At 41.3% G+C, this 17919-nt stretch overlaps 1 protein-coding gene and 1 long non-coding RNA gene across 8 annotated transcripts in view; one reads left to right on the top strand and one right to left on the bottom strand.

Moving 5' to 3' along the window:
- LOC310765615 overlaps positions 1 to 17919 on the bottom strand; it is a 501503-nt gene continuing 483584 nt past the window's right edge. Inside the window, exons 2-4 of the long non-coding RNA XR_014549678.1 lie at positions 8537 to 9393; positions 1620 to 4628; positions 1 to 673 (exon numbers count right to left, since the gene is read on the bottom strand). This is a non-coding gene — a long non-coding RNA (uncharacterized lncRNA). The remainder of the gene's footprint in view (positions 674 to 1619; positions 4629 to 8536; positions 9394 to 17919) is intronic.
- Positions 12985 to 17919, top strand: part of HFM1 (helicase for meiosis 1) — a 49824-nt gene continuing 44889 nt past the window's right edge. For 3 of the 7 annotated variants that reach the window (XM_083620555.1, XM_083620561.1, XM_083620559.1), the window contains exons 1-3: positions 15157 to 15254; positions 15483 to 15577; positions 17010 to 17122. In XM_083620555.1, coding sequence (XP_083476681.1) covers positions 15516 to 15577; positions 17010 to 17122 — 175 coding nt within the window. In that variant the 5' untranslated portion in view covers positions 15157 to 15254; positions 15483 to 15515. Of the gene's footprint in view, positions 13129 to 14570; positions 14952 to 15156; positions 15255 to 15482; positions 15578 to 17009; positions 17123 to 17919 lie in introns of those variants that run through there. The other 4 variants (XM_083620558.1, XM_083620560.1, XM_083620557.1 and 1 more) reach the window with 4 other exon arrangements.

Here is a 17919-nt window from a genome sequence, read left to right on the forward strand (position 1 = left end):
TGGAAGGTAGATTAGAAAGAATTAAAGTTCCATATATTTAGTGACTGAAACCATGCCATTTAAGGAGAATATTTAACACTGTTATATCATTTTATTTCTTTCTCTATGAACCTCATAATGTTTATTGGCATTTCCCAATCTAGTATCAACAGTCATTGGGCACATGTATGCAGCATTCTCATTTTTCTCTGTTGACAAATGAGTCTGACCCTTTATTGATGTGGACCGGGTGGGACAAAAGTGGAGCTGGGAAAATTTTTGTTTTGTTTTGTTTCCCTGAGGGGATACTTTATTGTAAAGTGCATAGGTTGAAAATGAGGAGTTTGAAGCTTCCTCTCAATGAAACAGGAATGACCACTAGGCCGTTGTGGCATTTCACAAAATGATAAGCCAGACTTTCTGGTTTATCATGGTTCTTCCAATAAGCTGAGGGGTAGGTTATGCAGCAAGGCAGTGATAGGCCCAAGGTCATGCAGTGAGCTTCACAACGGAGTGGAAATTTGTACCTTGGTCTCCCAGATCCTAATCCAACACCCTAGCCCCTATGCCGGCAGTTTCCCATCTCCCTTCACCCCCACTGCAGACCACTTGAAAATCACTGATGGTCTTGACAGCTCGCTCAGTGATTATTTTTTTCTGCCCATTGTCACAATTGTGATGCTCTGAGCCATAGCTGTCAACTTACAGATTTGAAAATAAGGGACCAGCAGCCAAAATAAGGGATTTTAGTCAACCAGCTGAAATACGAAGTTAAAAGGGACCAGATAATTTTGGAGAGCAGCGCTGGTTTTTAGCCCTTCATTTCCAGAGGTTGCTGCTCAAGACACCAGCCGATGAAACACTGCAATTAAATAACTACAAGCAGCAACCACTTTTCACGCAAAACGAAGTCCAAGCTACGAAGATGCTGCTGCAGTTCTGTATCTTTTCTCTCGTGCTCCATCTGCAGCTCTCAATTCCATCAGGTGGGGTGGGAGGAAGGGGGGGGAATAGCGCCCAAAGTAAACCCGCAGATCAGACCATCTATGCTAGTCTACCACTACAAATCTATGGGAGAAGCGCTTGCAGTTCTTCCCTTGTAGCCCTTGGAACACCTGCCCACGCCTCCGCCTCCTCTTCCTCCTCTCTCTGAACTGCTTTCTCTATGGTTGCCCTCGCTCTCCTCTCAAGGCTCCTCAGCAATTCATAGGCCATGCCAGGCTGCCCATCTCATCCAGGTCCTTCGGCAGCACAGCCGCAGTATGGCCTAGCAGGAGTGGGAGTGGCGGCGATGGGCAGAGGGGAGGCCCCAGGCAGAGACGCTTGGTTTGGTGGCCACGAGGAGGATGGCGGCGGAAGGGCCTGAGGCTCCCGCCAGTCCCGGCAGGGAGGGGCTCCCGGGGGCCGAGGCTGGTGAGAGGAGGCCGGAGGGGGACGGGTTGGGCTGGGCAGCCAAGCAACACAGTTGGAGCCTCCCTCCTCCCTGGCCGGCAGGGAGAGAGGGAGAGGAGCTGCTTCCTTTGAAACCTGGGAAATTTAAGGGACATCCATCAATAAGGGACAGCAGCGGGACATGGCGCTGGGATAAGGGACTGTCCCTCCAAATAAGGGACGCTTGACAGCTATGCTCTGAGCTAGACGCAGTCTGTTTTTCTAACGGCATTTTAATTGCATCTTTTCGTACGTTGTATTTTGTCGTGTTACGATTTGCACGGCAAAGAATTCAAACAGTGAGGCGAAGGCATGCGGCGTAAGAAGTGAAGTAAGCGATTAAAAAAAAACACCAATTCAGGATCTATATGGATATTGAATGCGGACCACCTGAATGAAGCCTGCGGATCACTGGTGGTCCGTGGACCACACTTTCAGAACCTCTGTGCTTGAGCACTCTGCTTCTCTGCACTGCAATGCCTTTCTTTTAGATGTTGTGTAAATCTGCCAAGTGTGGCTCCCTCCTTGCCTTCACAGCGCTGTCGCCTCCGTTGATGCCAGCTCTTTTTCTTCTTTAACACCAAAGCAACTGGCAGCAGAGTCAGGCCCTTTGTGCACTGAATAGACAGCCGTGGCAGGAGGCAACAAAGGCACTGCGCCGGTGTAGTTGCTCACTTTATCTGCCATTCTTTCAGCTCTAAAGAGCTACCAGCAAAGAACAAACCCTGACGATTCGTAAGAAAAACTACTTCATACTCCCGACACGGAAGAACAAAGAAACGTATGCTGAGAAAACAGCACTTCTCCCCCGCCTGTCTTCAGTCTCTACGGCCCAAGAAAGGTGTGTGTGTGTAAATCCCGGCGGGCAGAGCAACCCATTCTGGTGCCCACAGCAGACAGCAGCATTAGGGCCTTGAAACGAAAGCAGCCCATCAAAGGCAGGAATTCTGTACTGAATGGGAAAGGAATACATACAGCACTCAAGGCATCTGGCTTAAAATATTAAAAAGGAGGACAGCCGAATGGAAAGGGTTCTTTTCTTTGAGAAAATTGCCTGTGGACTGTCTCTTAGTGTTCTGAAGCCGCTCCCTGAAGCTGTTTTATATAATACCTAGTTTTCTCCTGTTTCAAAAGTGCTAATGATTCCGTGGTTGCAGAATCGGAGAAAGCTCCTGGTCCCTCCTCCTGCCCCCTTTTATTCTCTTGAAGTCCTATACGCCAGCAATTGTTTTAAAGTTGGATGGTACTGGGGGCAAAATGCCCTCTAAAGTATTAACTGATACTTGTTCTGAAGGGGTCTCATTTAAAAAGGGGGGGGGGGGAATGAATGAGTAAGTTAGGTATATACTTAAAGTCTATGTTGTCCCTTAAGAGCGTTGGTAGAGAACTGAAGGAAAGTAATATTCTTTCATACAACTGCTGAGTTAAATTGCTGTTTACTCATTTAATATCTGTATCCTCTTCATTCCCTGTCTTTAATTGCTGCGCATATCTTTTAAGGTAACTATAGCTGGGTTATGATGAAGGTCTGTTGTGGAAAAGATCTGGTATGTTGAGAAATGAAAAGTTTTAGATTTGTTCCCCTGACCCCTCCCTCCTAAAATATGAAGAATATTGCCTGATCCAATTAAAGCAAGTATTCTAGGGCAAATTTCAAATATACAAATATTTCCCTACAATTATGCAGCACATATCATCTCTATACATAAATCATACTGTTTTCATACTGGAAAACATATGCTTATATTTATCCCTGCAATAAATAATACTGCAAGAGAAATATATTAAAATGACATTTTAATAAAATATGCAAAATGTAACTGAAATTTCAAAGCAACTGCAGCTTGTGAAATCTTGTCTTTCTAGCCTCTTGAGGAATATTCACCCTGAGAGCCTGTTCAGCTGGAAGTAAATCAAGCTTTCTTCTCTCAAACAAACAGTTTTGAGTTTTATAGTTAGTCTTTATTTAGACTAGAATTGGTGGCGGGCCTGGAATATCACCAGCTGCAGCTTCTTGTGCAGTACACAATTAAAGCTTTTATATTATTTGGATATTTACATACTGTTCTTCCCTGTACATTCACTGGGCAACATATTAAAGCACACTGATACATGTTTCTGCAGCCAATGAAAACATCAGTACAAACTACAAATGGCATAACATAAAATAGCAATGAGTAAAATACAAAACTGACTTCGAATAAATTTTAGCTTCTTAACTCCAGAAATCTAGCATAAGTGTGTTTCTTCAGCATCTTCCCATAAGAGTATAATGTCCAGGTGAGATTCACCTTAAGTGTAGAGATCGTTCCAGAGCTTTGGAGCTTCCACTGAAAAAGCCCTACCTCGGGCTGCTGCACTGCTGACCTTGCCCATTGCTGATCTTAAAAAATGTGCAGGATGGTATGGGATGGTATTTGGGTCTCCCACCATTCTGGGTTTTAAATGTCAGCATAAGCACCGGGCTTGGAAGGTATTGACAGCCAGTAGTCCATCCTAAAGTCCTTGAGATAAGAAGGGTTATAATTCAGTGTAACGTAACTCAAAGAGACTGTTTAAGTCATAACAGGAATGGAGCCTAGGTTTATTATATCATCTCATCGTATTTACAACAGCAGTTGCAGAAGTGACCAGACTATAGTGTGGATCGCATGACTCAACTGTACTGTGGTGTTTATGTAACGGACAACCAACGAGTGGTACAAACAGAATTGGCTGGATGTGCAACAGTGTATAGGTAATGCAAAACTGCCCAATTTGCGCCAGTGCAGATGTACCTAAGGAATCTGTAAAATTGTTCAGAGGACAGCAAGGAGTTCAGGAATGACGTACAGCCTGGGATCAGCTGAAATATCAAATGCTTTGTGTTAACAGACCCGAACTTTTGGATCAAACTCTTAGCACTCACTCTACTGATTTCCCCCCCTCCCTTTCTATTGCCCAGGAAAATCAGAGGCATCAGTAGAAGCTAGAAATTCAAATTCCAGTGTTGAGTGCCTGCTGAAGCTCATCTACCAATGAATAAATATTCTCTCTATGAGAGCGGTAGCTGGAAGGAACGGTTTGGCATCCTGATTTCTCTGAAGGGAATTATTCTAACGGCGTGTTTTCCTTGATTCTCCTGCTGTCTCTACTTATGTTGCCCAAGGAGACATGCCTGTCTTAAATCCTTCCACCACAGAAGCCTCTGCACCTTAGAATATAGGTTGAAGGTTACCCTATAGATAAAAGAAGAGAGGGTGGAATTTAGACAGTAGGAATTCGGAGAATAATAGAAAAAAGCAAATAAGGGCGAAAAATGTTGGGGGTGGGGACAGGGAAGGACAAAGAAGCTTATATTCTCAAAAGGTATCAGTAAGTACCAGATTATGAAGGGAGAAAAATGTTTTTGAGATCACAGTGGCATATAACAAACACAAAGTGTATGGATGGTAAATAATAAGCCCAACATTATGATTGAGGCATCATTTTCCTGGGTGTGAATTTTAGACAGTGCCTGAAATTTTGATGGGCAGTAGTCATATGAGCATTATTTTCTTTCCTTTGACTTGGTGTTTAGCTGCAGTGGTGCAAACAGTGGTTTGGGGCCTTGCATCTAAAGCAAGACCCTAAGCTTGAAAAGTACAATTCAGCAATACTTAAGTCAAGAATCTCTCACTACCCAAAATTTGGGGCATAGGTCTATAGAGTTTGTTCAGATCTTAGGATGTTATATGTAGGAGAATTAATTACCTTCCCATCTTTTCTATTCCATGTAAATGATACAAACTTTATTAAGCTAGGGTGATGAGGTCCATTTCCTCTATTTCTGATGTTTGTCATGGAGCAAAATGGTCTTGGCAAGCTGGGGGCGAACCCAAGGTTTGCAGAAATACAAAAAAACCTGGGAGGAGTAAGAGCCCCATGGGAACCCCAAGCTGCCCAAATAATAATAATAATAATAATTTATTATTTATACCCCACCCATCTGGCTGGGCTTCCCCAGCCACTCTGAGCGGCTTCCAAAAAAATATTAAAACACTCTAATACATCAAACATTAAAAGCTTCCCTAAACAGGGCTGCCTTCAGATGTCTTCTAAAAGTCTGGTAGTAGTTGTTCTGAATGTGCATGGCCATGATGGAACACTAACAAACTGGAACAGAATGGCTGGAATCTTGGACTGCACAGTCCACGCTGCAACATTTTGTTGCATATCACACTTGCATATACTTTATCTTTTGTTTTGCTGGTGACCTTATGTTTCAAGTGGAGCCGTAATCAAAAGTGACATGAATCATGTATGTGTTCACAAAGTTCTCACAACTAGTATTTGAATAATATATATACCCAGACACGTAAACATCTGGAACATGCAGTTTTCATAGGCAGCATTTATTTTCCGTATAAGCAGCACACTTAAAGCATTTGCATTTTAAAATCATTGTGCATCCTAAGTAGTTCTACAGTTTTCCTGCAAGGTGAGCAGGGAGTACTACTTTGGCAACCGTTACATCTGTTTAAGTATGGCAAAGGAGAAAGAAAGGGAAAGGATTAAGTGATATACTTCACTGAAATGATGATAGTGACAAGTTACTCTTGGGTAATTTTGATCTTCAGCATTTGCTCTTGCATATCTTCCAGCATTGCTCAGGTAACGTAATAGATTTTGATAGGGTACAGGCAAACAGTATAACCTTTGCCGAATACTTATGACAAGATATTTATGTGATGTTAATTTCCTTCTTATGAATTCTATTTAAAAAGCAAAATCGTGCTGCAGAAATCCCTCTGTCTCTGCCTTCATGCATCTACTATCCACAGCAACGCAGGATGCCAGGACAGTTGTGAGAAGGTTGATGCGAGGTGTAGTGCTCACAGCAATCCTTTGACCTCTATAGCTTTTCTATTTGGAAGGAGCATCCTGACCCTATGTAGGTTTGCCCTGGCCTGAATCAAATCCCATCCAGTTCAGAGAGTCTTCGTTCCAGAATTTTTGCTTATAGGATTGCAAGCAAAAAATATGCATGTTTTCTCAAAAGTACCATTATATATGCAGTGAACGTGAATAGAATCATATATGGAATGGAAGCTTTATCCTATTTCCTTTGAAAGCTCAGGCTGAGATCCAAAGAACTGTAAGGAACGCCCCAGAGCTTGAGAAGACCCCAGACTCCTTCTGTTCATCCCTTTGACATATGGCTTTGGGGCTACTTTGCAGGAATTAAAAGCTCAAAGTCCCCTTAGATACATAGCACTACTCATGGAGTTCTTTGGACTGGAGCTTCACTCGGCCCAGTACAGTGGTACCTCAGGTTAAGTACTTAATTCGTTCCAGAGGTCCGTACTTAACCTGAAACTGTTCTTAACCTGAAGCACCACTTTAGCTAATGGGGCCTCCTGCTGCTGCCGCGCTGCTGAAGAACGATTTCTGTTCTCATCCTGAAGCAAAGTTCCTAACCTGAAGCACTATTTTTGGGTTAGCGGAGTCTGTAACATGAAGCGTATTTAACCTGAAGCGTATGTAACCCGAGGTACCACTGTACTATTTGAGTAAAGGTAAAAAGGTAAAGAACAACTGGGGTTGTGGCGCTCATCTAGCTATACTGGCCGAAGGAGCTGACGTTTGTCTGCAGACAGTTTTCCGGGTCGTGTGGCCAGCATGACTAAGCCACTTCTGGCGAAATCAGAGCAGCGCACAGAAACACCGTTTACCTTCCCGCTGGAGCGGTACCTATTTATCTACTTGCACTTTGACATGCTTTTGAACTGCTAGGTTGGCAGGAGCTGGGACTGAGCTCACCCCATCATAGGGATTTGAACCGCTGACCTTCCGATCGGCAAGCCCTAGGCTCAGTGGTTCAGACCACAGCGCCACCCGCGTCCCTTTCTGAGTATTTGAGCACAGCTGCCCAAAGAAGATCAAGTTAGGGGGCACCCAGGGCCCATTGAAAAGAGCAAAATGTTATGCCCTTTACTGCACAGAGACAGGAGACAAGACACATGGAGAGTATTGCGCACGCCCAACACTCATTTCAATCTCTTCGCTTCCTGAGGCAGTTCTTGTCCCTGCTCCCTTAGAGGTTGATTCCTTGGGCGGCAGTGAGGAGGAAGCAAAGAGGGCAAGACTATTTGGGGGGTTGTAATGGTCAGTGGTGGGTCCCTTGCTGCATTGTGGGCAGCATTGAATGTTGTGGTCGAGCAGCACTGCTCACCTGTCCTCTGGTAAGTTGTGTTGCTGCTGCTTACTGGGAGGTAGAAGGTGATGGTGAGCAGAGCCAATTCAGTGCTTGTATTATGTATTTGCCCTGCAGCAACCTCACCGCTGCCTCACCTCTCCCTATCTACCTTATGGGAAGCTGCAGCAATGCAACTGACTGGAGGTCAGGTGAATGGTGCCCCCCCCATCCAATCCTTTTCCTAGCACTTTCCATCTGAGCTCCATTAACAGTCCAATAGCATCCATTAGTGACGATGAGCTCCAATTACAAGACTGCCTATTCTTTCTGATTTGTTAGGGAAATGGGAGGTGGTATTTTTGTTTAAGTACTATTTTCCAGCCTTGCCGTCACAGAGCACACAATTAGTTTAGAAAGAGAGTCAACACAACACAACAAATTCCGGTGGGAATTTCTGAAAGGTGTCGCTTGGTCCTGGATCTTAAACAAGTCAATTGAAAAAATTGCTTTTGACGGTTTTGTAAACAACTTTGGGGAAAGCTCAACAGTTTTGGGGGTTTCCTTAAAAACGCTTTTGGGTTGTCCTGATTTTTACTTTTTGAAACATGGCGACCCTAGACAAGGAAATAGACAAGGGAACAGAGGTGGAAATTTTCAATAGTGGGAGAGAGTACATAATATCCCCCCCCCCCCAAGATGCTGGTTATCAGTTCTTGTTCTGAAAATAGACAATATCATCATTTGTTCTTTAATTTAGGCCTTGTTCAGCTGGTGGAGGAGGCTTTCGTCCATACACCTCTTGAAGAGAACCTGCTAACAGAAAACTACTGTACTCACATCCTTGTTGATATTTGAGAATAATAGAAAAAGAGTAAAGAACTCCATACATAATGTTATAAGAATTATAACAGAAAGGTAAAAGACCATAAGCCACTGCTCTATATTGAGTATGCAAATTATAAAGTTTACCTTGATGGGTTTTATCCAAGGAAATGTTTTAATAACTTTATCAACGTCAAAGGTGTCATCTGATATTTCTCGTGAAATCTCGAGACTATCCTTTCATCTGTGTTGTAAACACATCAGCAAGTATGTAGCATGTCTTGACTTTGAAATGCTGTCACCTACTTTCTGTAGTGTTGTCAGCAGTCATCTTGTTATAAAAGTGTTTCGTTTCCAGCTCCATTTCCTTTTGGTAGCGTCGACGTACCTCATTCTTCTGCTGTGTTCATAACCTCTTCTGTTTTTATCAGAAATTTAATATGACAGAGTTTCTCTTTCCTTTTGCATCATGTTGTTTTTCTTTGGTCCTTTGCTGTCACCAAGGCAGTTGTGCTACTTTGAGGCTACATTGAGAGTGTTTAGCCAAGTATCTTTGCTGTATTTTGCCAAAATCGCTGCAGGGATTTGAACACAAGTAGATCCTTGATGGTGTGATCTCCCGAAGTTTCAGTCAGCTATTTTCTTTTAATTTAGAATATCCCCAAGCATGAATGCTAAAATGGAGCACTTACTTTCTTTTGGGTAAATTGCCCACTTGAAATGTGCACATATAGTTACAGGCATTTAAAAAATACATATACATTCTCACAAAACTATGGGGCTCACAAGACTGTATGCTCTTCCAAAGATATCCATGCAGATAGAAAACTGGATGCCAGGGCAAAATATATAGAATCCTAGAATTTTAGACTTGGAAGGGACCCCAAGGGTCATCTAGTCCAACCCTCTTGCAATGCAGGTATCTTAAGTTGATCACACATCACTTCACCCCCAGAGGTTCACTCCATTGTCTCTTGAGACCAAGCCTTTTTTTCCAGCTGGAACTCAGTTCTGGCACCTCTCAAGTGGGCGCCATTGCCATTCTAAGAGATACAGAACATTTTCTTTTATTATATTTAAAATTCCAAGTGACCTGACTCAGAATAAACTGGTTTTCTTTTCTAAATTGCACTAAAAACCACTTCTGGGTTTGAACCATCTTCACCCACACCTGCACTCTAAGGAGTACAATTGTGGATCTCCTTTTTTCATCATAGATATATATATATATTCTGTACCAAATCCAATACCAATAGGAGGTAAGTCCCGGAAAAATCAACATGCCATGTTGGAACCAGGAGTTACAATGAAAAAATGGTAGCTACCAATTAATCGACTGGGGGATGGCTTAGATTTCAGGGCATTAGGAAAGCATCAAATGACAAATCTGTCTTGGGGTTAATCAAGTTGAGAACTAAAATTCTTTCCAGCGCTGCAAGAATACAAAGAACATCCACACAGGTTGGTGATACTCCATGACCCCTAGTAGTTGGGTTTTTTTAGATACACACAGCAGTTTAAAACAGATCCTAGGCATCCCATGTATGCTTGCTTTTTGCATCTACACAATGTTGTCATCCAAGTGACAGCCTGAATGTCCTCCCCGTTTAATTTGGATTTTTTCACAAGCTTTCTTTGTTAGGCATTGCAAATATAAAGGTAAAGGACCCCTGACGGTTAAGTCCAGTCGCGAACGACTCTGTGGTTGTGGCACTCATCTCGCTTTACAGGCCGAGGGAGCCGGCATTTGTCCGCAGACAGTTTTTCCGGGTCATGTGGCCAGCATGACTAAGCCGCTTCTGGAGAACCAGAGCAGCGCACAGAAACGCCGTTTACCTTCCTGCCAGGGTGCTTTTGAACTGCTAGGTTGGCAGGAGCTGGGACTGAGCAACGGGAGCTCACCCTGTTGGGGGATTCAAACCACTGACCTTGTGATCGGCAAGCCCAAAAGGCTCAGAGGTTTAGACCACAGCGCCACCCGCATCCCCAAATATAGGCCATCATAAAACATCCATATATAATTTTTAAATATATATATATATATATATATATATATATATATATATATATATAACAATTTGAATTTTCCTGATCTGTGGATAATATGATAAGGTGGTGGTGGCAGGGACACAAATTTAGCATAAAATAGCATATTACCCAACTGTGGATGCAGTGAAGTGCAAGCTGGTGAGTGTTCTTTAAAATGAATGTAGTGATGTTTTGCTGGGCACCATCGATCACCACAGCCCCTCCTTCTGTTGGCGAGGTGGTCCTCCATGGCCTGCTGGTGGATCTGGGCACGGCATACACATTTTAGATTTTTTTATTAAAAAAACCCAATTGTTTTGTGCAGGCCTGGTGTATTGGGAAACTTGTGCCTCGAAAATAACAATTGGCCATGCACAATGGGTCTGAACATTGTGCTTTCCTGTTATTTGTGAGTTCAACTTCTCTGTTGTTTATCGTTTTATTAGTATTATCATATCTTAATGTATTACTTGAGAGAAAGACGTTTTATAGTCAGAAAGGTATGTTTTAGCTGTTAGCCTGGAGGGGCCAATTTTGACAGAGAATGTAGAAAAGCGTAGGTTGCCATTTTTTTTTGGAAACCCCTCAATTGTCAAGCATTTTTTTAACACAAAAATGCCAAAAAAGTGCAATATTTTGATGGGCTCGTCTTAGATCTAGGACAGAGCACCACCTTTCAGAAATCCCCCCTGGACGTCAATTCCACCTTTGAAATCCCAGTAATGTCCAGGAAAATCCAGTCGTATGGCAGCCCTAGTGGGGGGGGGGGGTCCCAAAAAAGAGAAATAAAATGAACTCAAAGCCATTTAGAATACTGGCTTCCAAACTTGGATTTCCTAAGTGGGCATGAGTTAGTGCAGTGCTGCATAAAATGTATGCTCAGCCTCTGGAGAGGAGAATGTTGCATCACTCCTGGGAGATTCCCTCTGGCTGACATACAAACAGTATTGGTGGGGTCCAGAGGGACCTGTATTTAGTTCTCTTAGGGCCCAATTTGGCAAACGCTTATGCACTTGACTAACTTCAGGAGAACTATTTGCATGCGTAAGCTTATTCAAGTGCATAAGTGTTTGCAGGACACAGCGATCAAAGGCCGGGTAATAAGGTCAGTAAACATATTTTTTAAAAATGGAAACAGGGAGAAGATCACTCCCTGTTTCATCCAAGCAAATGAACTGTATTGCTTGCATTTTATTTCTTGTAGGAGCTGGAAAAAAATGCAGGGAACTAAATTTTTAATTTTTTTCTCCTTGACTTGAGTTGCTGTTTTTCATTTTAAAAGAAACTTGGAAGAATGGTGTTATGTACTGAAGTTCTCACCAACAAATGGGTCATTAAAAAACCCCAAAACAAAACAGGGCCTGAGCGTTCAGAAGAAGACAAACTGGAGAAAAGCTATTTAGGTAGCAACACTGCACTGGAGAAGGAAAAAAACAGGCAAGGGATTCTCCTAGTTTGCAGGTTTTCTCCCATAGCCACAGAGTGCAAATAGTTACTCCCTTCTCCCTTGCCAGCAATTTTTGATAGGGGAGGGGGGGAGTTTGCTTATACCCAAGGTCATGTTGCAATTTGGACATATTGGCTACACGAAATAACACTTTAAACTTTTAAGTAGGGCTGCCATACGTTACCTAAGAAAAATCTCAGCATACCAACAATCGCCCATTATAAACATGCAGGGAGGAAAAACACCCAACTATTTCGAAACAGTTATTTGTAACGCTTAGTTTAGGGCTGATTTTCCCAGACATTGCCCGGATTTCAAAGGCATAATTGACGTCTGGGGGGGGGGGGACTTCTGAAAGGTGGCGCTTTGTCCTGGATCTTAGACAGGTCAATCAAAAAATCATGCTTTTTGGCGTTTTTATTTAAAAAAAAGGTCAACAACATTTTGGGGTCTTCCTAAAAAAAGCTGAACAACTTTTGGGGTGTCCTGGTTTTTACTTTTTGAAATATGGCAACCCAAGACAAGGGTCTCCCACAGATGAGGGGAATAGAGGTGGAGAATTTCAAGGCTGGGAGAGAGTACATGTTTTTCCAAGATGCTGGTTATCAGCTCTTGTTCTGAAAATAGACAATGTCATCATATGACACCATAACAATAACTGCTACCTAGTAATTATCTGCACGAGAAGGAAATGATCCTGTTATCGGTCCTCTTTCTCATTTGTTTTATTGTTATTATAACTCAATCCATGTTTTTTGGCGTTGAAAATAGCCTGTGTTTCTTTACTCAGTGGGAAACTTCTTCAGAACTTCTCAGGCTTTTAACAAATTTGTACTCGGATGGGACATGTCTCCTCCTATTGTTGCATGGACCATTGACCCATGACTGTCTGGTGTTCGTGATTTTTCTGGTAACATTGCTCCTGAACATACAGGTTTATGGCTTGTTATGTGATCTCTGTGAGTCAAAAAGACTCAAAACATATGGCTGATCAGATGTTAGGCTTGGGGGAAATCAAAAATTAAACTGTCTCAGAGCTGTTGAGAGGCTGCTTTGCTATATATTTTATGTGATTTCCGTGTGTTGAGGGAGATGACATCTTGGGAAGAGACTCTGAGGGAGGAAAAAAAAGAGCTCTAAAAAAACCTGAACAGTTTGTATGGTCGTTTTAATCTTTAAAGTCTGGTCAGCTAAAAGCAGATGTTGCAGACGAAGATGGAAACTTGCCTGAGGCCAAAAGAATTGGAGAGCACCCTTTCTGAAGGTAGAAAAAGAAAAAGAAAAAAGGCAACGGCTGTCTGAAACTACAGTGGACACGATCCAGTCAAAGTTAAGCACTTTTACATCCCATGGATTTCAGCCGAGACTTTTTAAACTCATGCTTCACTCTCACCATGAGATCAATGGCTTAAAGGTGCTTAACTCTGACAGGATTGTGTCCAGAGAATTTATATACATCATAACTTTATTTTGTTTTTGTGTTTTGTTTTATAAAAGAGTTAGATTATAAAGTTTTATTAGCTGTGGAGTTCATAAAATATAAAAATGTAACAGATTTCAAAATAGTTCAGGTTTTTTTGTACTCCAGCATCCTGAACAACTCCTTGTCATCAGGAACACTTTCTAGGGTTGCCATAAGTCCGGAATTTCCCAGACATGGATATGGAATACTGCAGTCAATATGGAATACTTGGGTCCGGGCAGAAATCAATAAAATGGCTTTTGCTGACTCCCCCCCCCCTAAAAAATAACATCTCAAAAATGGGTTTTTTGCCATTTTGCTTTAAAAAAAGCTCAGCAACTTTGGGGCAGAGCTAAAAAATAGCTCACCAGGTGGGAGTGGTAACTGTAAGATATTTGGCTTAATAAATCTGAGTGCACACACACACACAGTTGGGTTGACAGCTATGCATCTTCATGAAGAATCCAACATGCCATGCAAAACTAGGTAGATATAATGTAACAACAGATTCAAAATGGCCTGCTGCTATGTAAAACATAACTGCAGACTGATTTGAAGGTACTTTGCTTCTAGCTCGATGGAACACCCATATATATCAAGAAGAATAGAGTACCGGTACATTTATGACTTAAACTCTGCATGGGATGCAGGTTGCCATATTTTTCAAGGGGGGTTGGGACAAAGTTGTTGTTGCTACTGCTGAGAGGCTTTGATATCATACATGCTTAAAAAGACTGAAACGGGGACAAACAGTTAAAAGTAACTATAAGGGAGGGAGCGTGAAGGAGCACAGGTGTTGCATTTGGGGCCAAGTCTGTTTCAATCACCAAGTGTATAATTCTGTATTCCACTATCCTGGGCGCGTTAGAAGTGCCTTTTCATATGACCCACGTTTGCTCTTTGAATCCTGCCGCGCTAGACAAATGGCATTTTTCCAGCTAGTAAAATACTCCTAGCTCCCCTGCTAAACGGTTAATTGACAAAGTGCTCGAAATAGTGTAAATTCGCCTCCAGAAATCGCACCCTGCATTATTTTTCAGGGGGGAAATGGAGGTTATATAAAAAAATGCACCCCCCCAAAGCTCCAAAACTCAAAAATTCTTGTAGATTTTACTAAAGAGAAAAAAAGCTCAACAACTTTGATTCCCTTAAAAATGAAAAAAAAACACCACTCAGCAACTTAAGAGCAAAAATTTTTATTCCACGTTTGGAGATACGGCAACCCTCCTTTCCTTTATTTTGCCTCCTTTCCCTTTGTTTATCTAATAAGGGAAAGAACAGGCTCGGCTAAGGAACTTAATTTCCCTCTCTGCTTTTATGAGGGCATTCCCTCTTTTCTTTGCCTTTGTCTGCTAATAAAAGCTTGAAAAGCAGCAATCTTTCTTCCCTCTAGTAATAAGACAGCCTGCGGCGTCCATGTTGTTGGACGACAGTGATTTGGAGTGGCTGGCCTGTTCTCCTCAGCTTTCACGATTTCAGGCTACTAGTAGAGACTTAAGGAAACAACCTGAGGGAACATTTGATTTTAATGTTCCCAGCTTGGGGTGAGAAGGGAAGGTTGTAGCCTAGGGGCTCCGCTTAGCCAAATATACGGAGCCGGACACAGTCTACAGATATAGGCCATGGTACAAAACGGCCATTTTAATTCAGTCCTTCCTTTGGGGCTCGTAAATCCACTTTGGATGGATGGGAGTTGCATGTCCCACAAGGACAAACATTGTCTCCTTGAGCCAAGGAAAGGGCTGCTTTGCCAAGCAAGATGTGTATGTGTGTGTGTGTGTGTGTGTGTGTGTGTGTGTGTGTGTGTGTGTAATGTATGCATGTATATTTACATATAGACACACCTGTGCAAAGGTGTCTACCTAGTCGGCGAAATATATGGAATTTCAAAATGGCTGCCTGCCACTCTGTTCTGATTTTGCTCTGAGGTGAAAAAATGACAACGGGGGATCTTTGAATTTAAGGCTTCCTCGGGTGGGAGTTCTAAAGAATATAATATAATAATAAAAAATACAATGTTTAAAAAATAATAATATCCTTATCGGGTTGAAAAAGCTGGAATACTTACCTGGCAGGGGAGACACCTTGATCGTGAAAAAGCTGGTATTCCTTTGTCAGTATATTGAAATAATTATAGTTGTCATTGTCTTTTGCAGCTTTTCTGAGAATTCACCTCTCGTCTTAATACAATGACAGACCCTGCCTTTTCTTTGGATAATTTGTTTTTTGAAGGACCAGGTACAAAGCAAAAGTAAGTTTCTTGCAGCAGTCTCCCACAAGTTGTCCCTGTGATTTGGCAGTGGTAGAAGTCGAGAGACTGTTTTCTGGCTCTAATATGTTTTCTGTAAAATGTGATAAAGGTTTTTAGTTTTTAAAATAATAATATTTTTTATTAATTTTCAAATATTTACCCAATATTGTCACAGTTTTGCTATTATTATTATTATTATTATTATTATTATTATTATTATTATTATCACTCATATACCACCCTATACCCAGAGGTCTCAGGGCGGTTCACAGAACAAAATCAAAATATAAAACCACAAAATATATAATCAAAATAAAAACAACAACCCAATAATCCTCCCCCCAGAAAACCACATTTTAAAATTATACAAATTCCAATTAGTATAAAAATAATTCCAGTTATTTCCAAATTTATAAATTTGATCAAAGTGGTTTCCTACACTCCTTGATTTTTGTCCAGTTCTTATATTGCTGCAGTTCATTTTTTTCCTATTAACTCTGGTCTCTCTTCAGATTGTATCAATCTTTCGCCTTTACTAAAAGTTTTTATTTTCAACGAACCATAATAAATAAGCTTCTCCTTTCCTAATTCTCTCAGTCCTCTATATTTCAAAGAATAACAAAACAAAACAAATGCAAGATAATTAAATAAATTGTTATTGTAAAATATTCAAGGAGCTACCTATCTCTATATTCCAAAGAATATACATAGTGGCAGGTAGGCCCCTAGAATATTTTACAATAACAATTTATTTAATTATCTTGCATTTGTTTTGTTTTGTTTGTTGCTATGTTTTTTTCAAAAAAGTTTCTGTAGCAAATGATTATGATAACGTAAGTTAGTTGTGCAAGATAACATAGCAGCAGGACATCTCAGCTTATTAGGAGCCCTAGGGTGATATCAGATGTTTTCCCTTTGCTGTCTGAAGGCATCCAGGAGCAAAATGGGGAAAAGCGATGCAGTTTTGCTTATTTCTTCTGTTCCCTCCAACCCCACCCAAATCTACTCCAGAGCTAGGGTTGTCATATATCAAAAAGTAAAAAGCAGGACACCCCAAAATTCCCACCGGACGTCAGTTCTGCCTTTGAAATGGCAGCCCTAGCCAGAGCAGACTGGGGGGTTCAGTGGGGAACGAGAATCTAAAAATAATTGTCTCTCTCTCCCCCTGTTTTACCGACTTCTGTCGGAGGAGAGGAAACATTGGCTATCTGCTTTGGTTGTGTCCCAAAGCATACCAAATTCTCATTAAACTGAGGAGGGTTAACAGAAGTCTTACATTTAAAATATAACACATTCCCCCACCCCCAAGTGTAATGTTAAAAGGGATAATTTAGAAGTGACACAACAGTCAATATGTTCTTCTGCGGGTTGTCATTAATTTGGTTGGAAACACTTAATGTTTTTTCGCTTCATGTTAATATGTTGGAAACAGATATCTAGAAAATGAAGAGCCAACAGACTGGTATCTTGCACCTGTTCCGTCTGCGTTTGAAATTCCACCTACTCAGCAGCTACAAATGGAATTGGGAGGGAATAGCCAAAAAGGTAGAATGTTTTGCGATTAGTTTTAATAAGAGGAAGTATGGAATTTAAAAACTGCTGTATTTTTCCGTGTATAAGACCCCCCCCCCATGTATCAGACGATCTCTATTTTTTTGAACACAAAATCAATATTTTAAAATAGTTAAGGTTACCAAAATTAGGATGGCATATTTCAAGAGCCAGAGCCTGGACCTCTGTGCATTCAACATCCATGTATAAGATCACGCCCCCCCCATTTTTGAACTTTTTTTTTTAAGCAAAAAACCATTGTCTTATACACAGAAATATACGGTAATATTCAATTACTCACTTTAATGGGGGGGGGCAATGCCTACTTTTACTGAAGTATGTTGAATCATGGGCAAAGTAGACTATATGCGAAAATGCATGACTGTATTTCACACATTTTTTCTTTTAAAAAAATAACAGCCATAGCGCTGGGTGCATCATAATGGCTTACCAACCCCACGTTGCTATTCAACATAGGATGAAAATACCTCCCTCTCAGGTTATTATTTGTTCCAGGAAGGAAGCTATCCAAAATGTTATCTACAGAACACTGAAGTACTATGGGGTTGCTTTTGGTTAGGTGCAGCAATGGAGGATTAAAAAGAAGAAGAAAAGAAATTAAAATTTCATTTAAGTATTATTTTTTTAAAAATCTGTTTTTCTCCTACAAAAAAGTTCAGAGCTCTTTGCAACCCTACAAGCGGTATTGTAGGCAATAGGCCCATGGCTTATTGGAGAAAACAAGGCTTACCACAGAGCGCTTAGGTCAACGTGAAGGTGCCATTTTTAAA

Source organism: Podarcis filfolensis (genome assembly GCF_964270895.1).
Source record: "Podarcis filfolensis genome assembly, chromosome: 6".
Taxonomy (NCBI): domain Eukaryota; kingdom Metazoa; phylum Chordata; class Lepidosauria; order Squamata; family Lacertidae; genus Podarcis; species Podarcis filfolensis.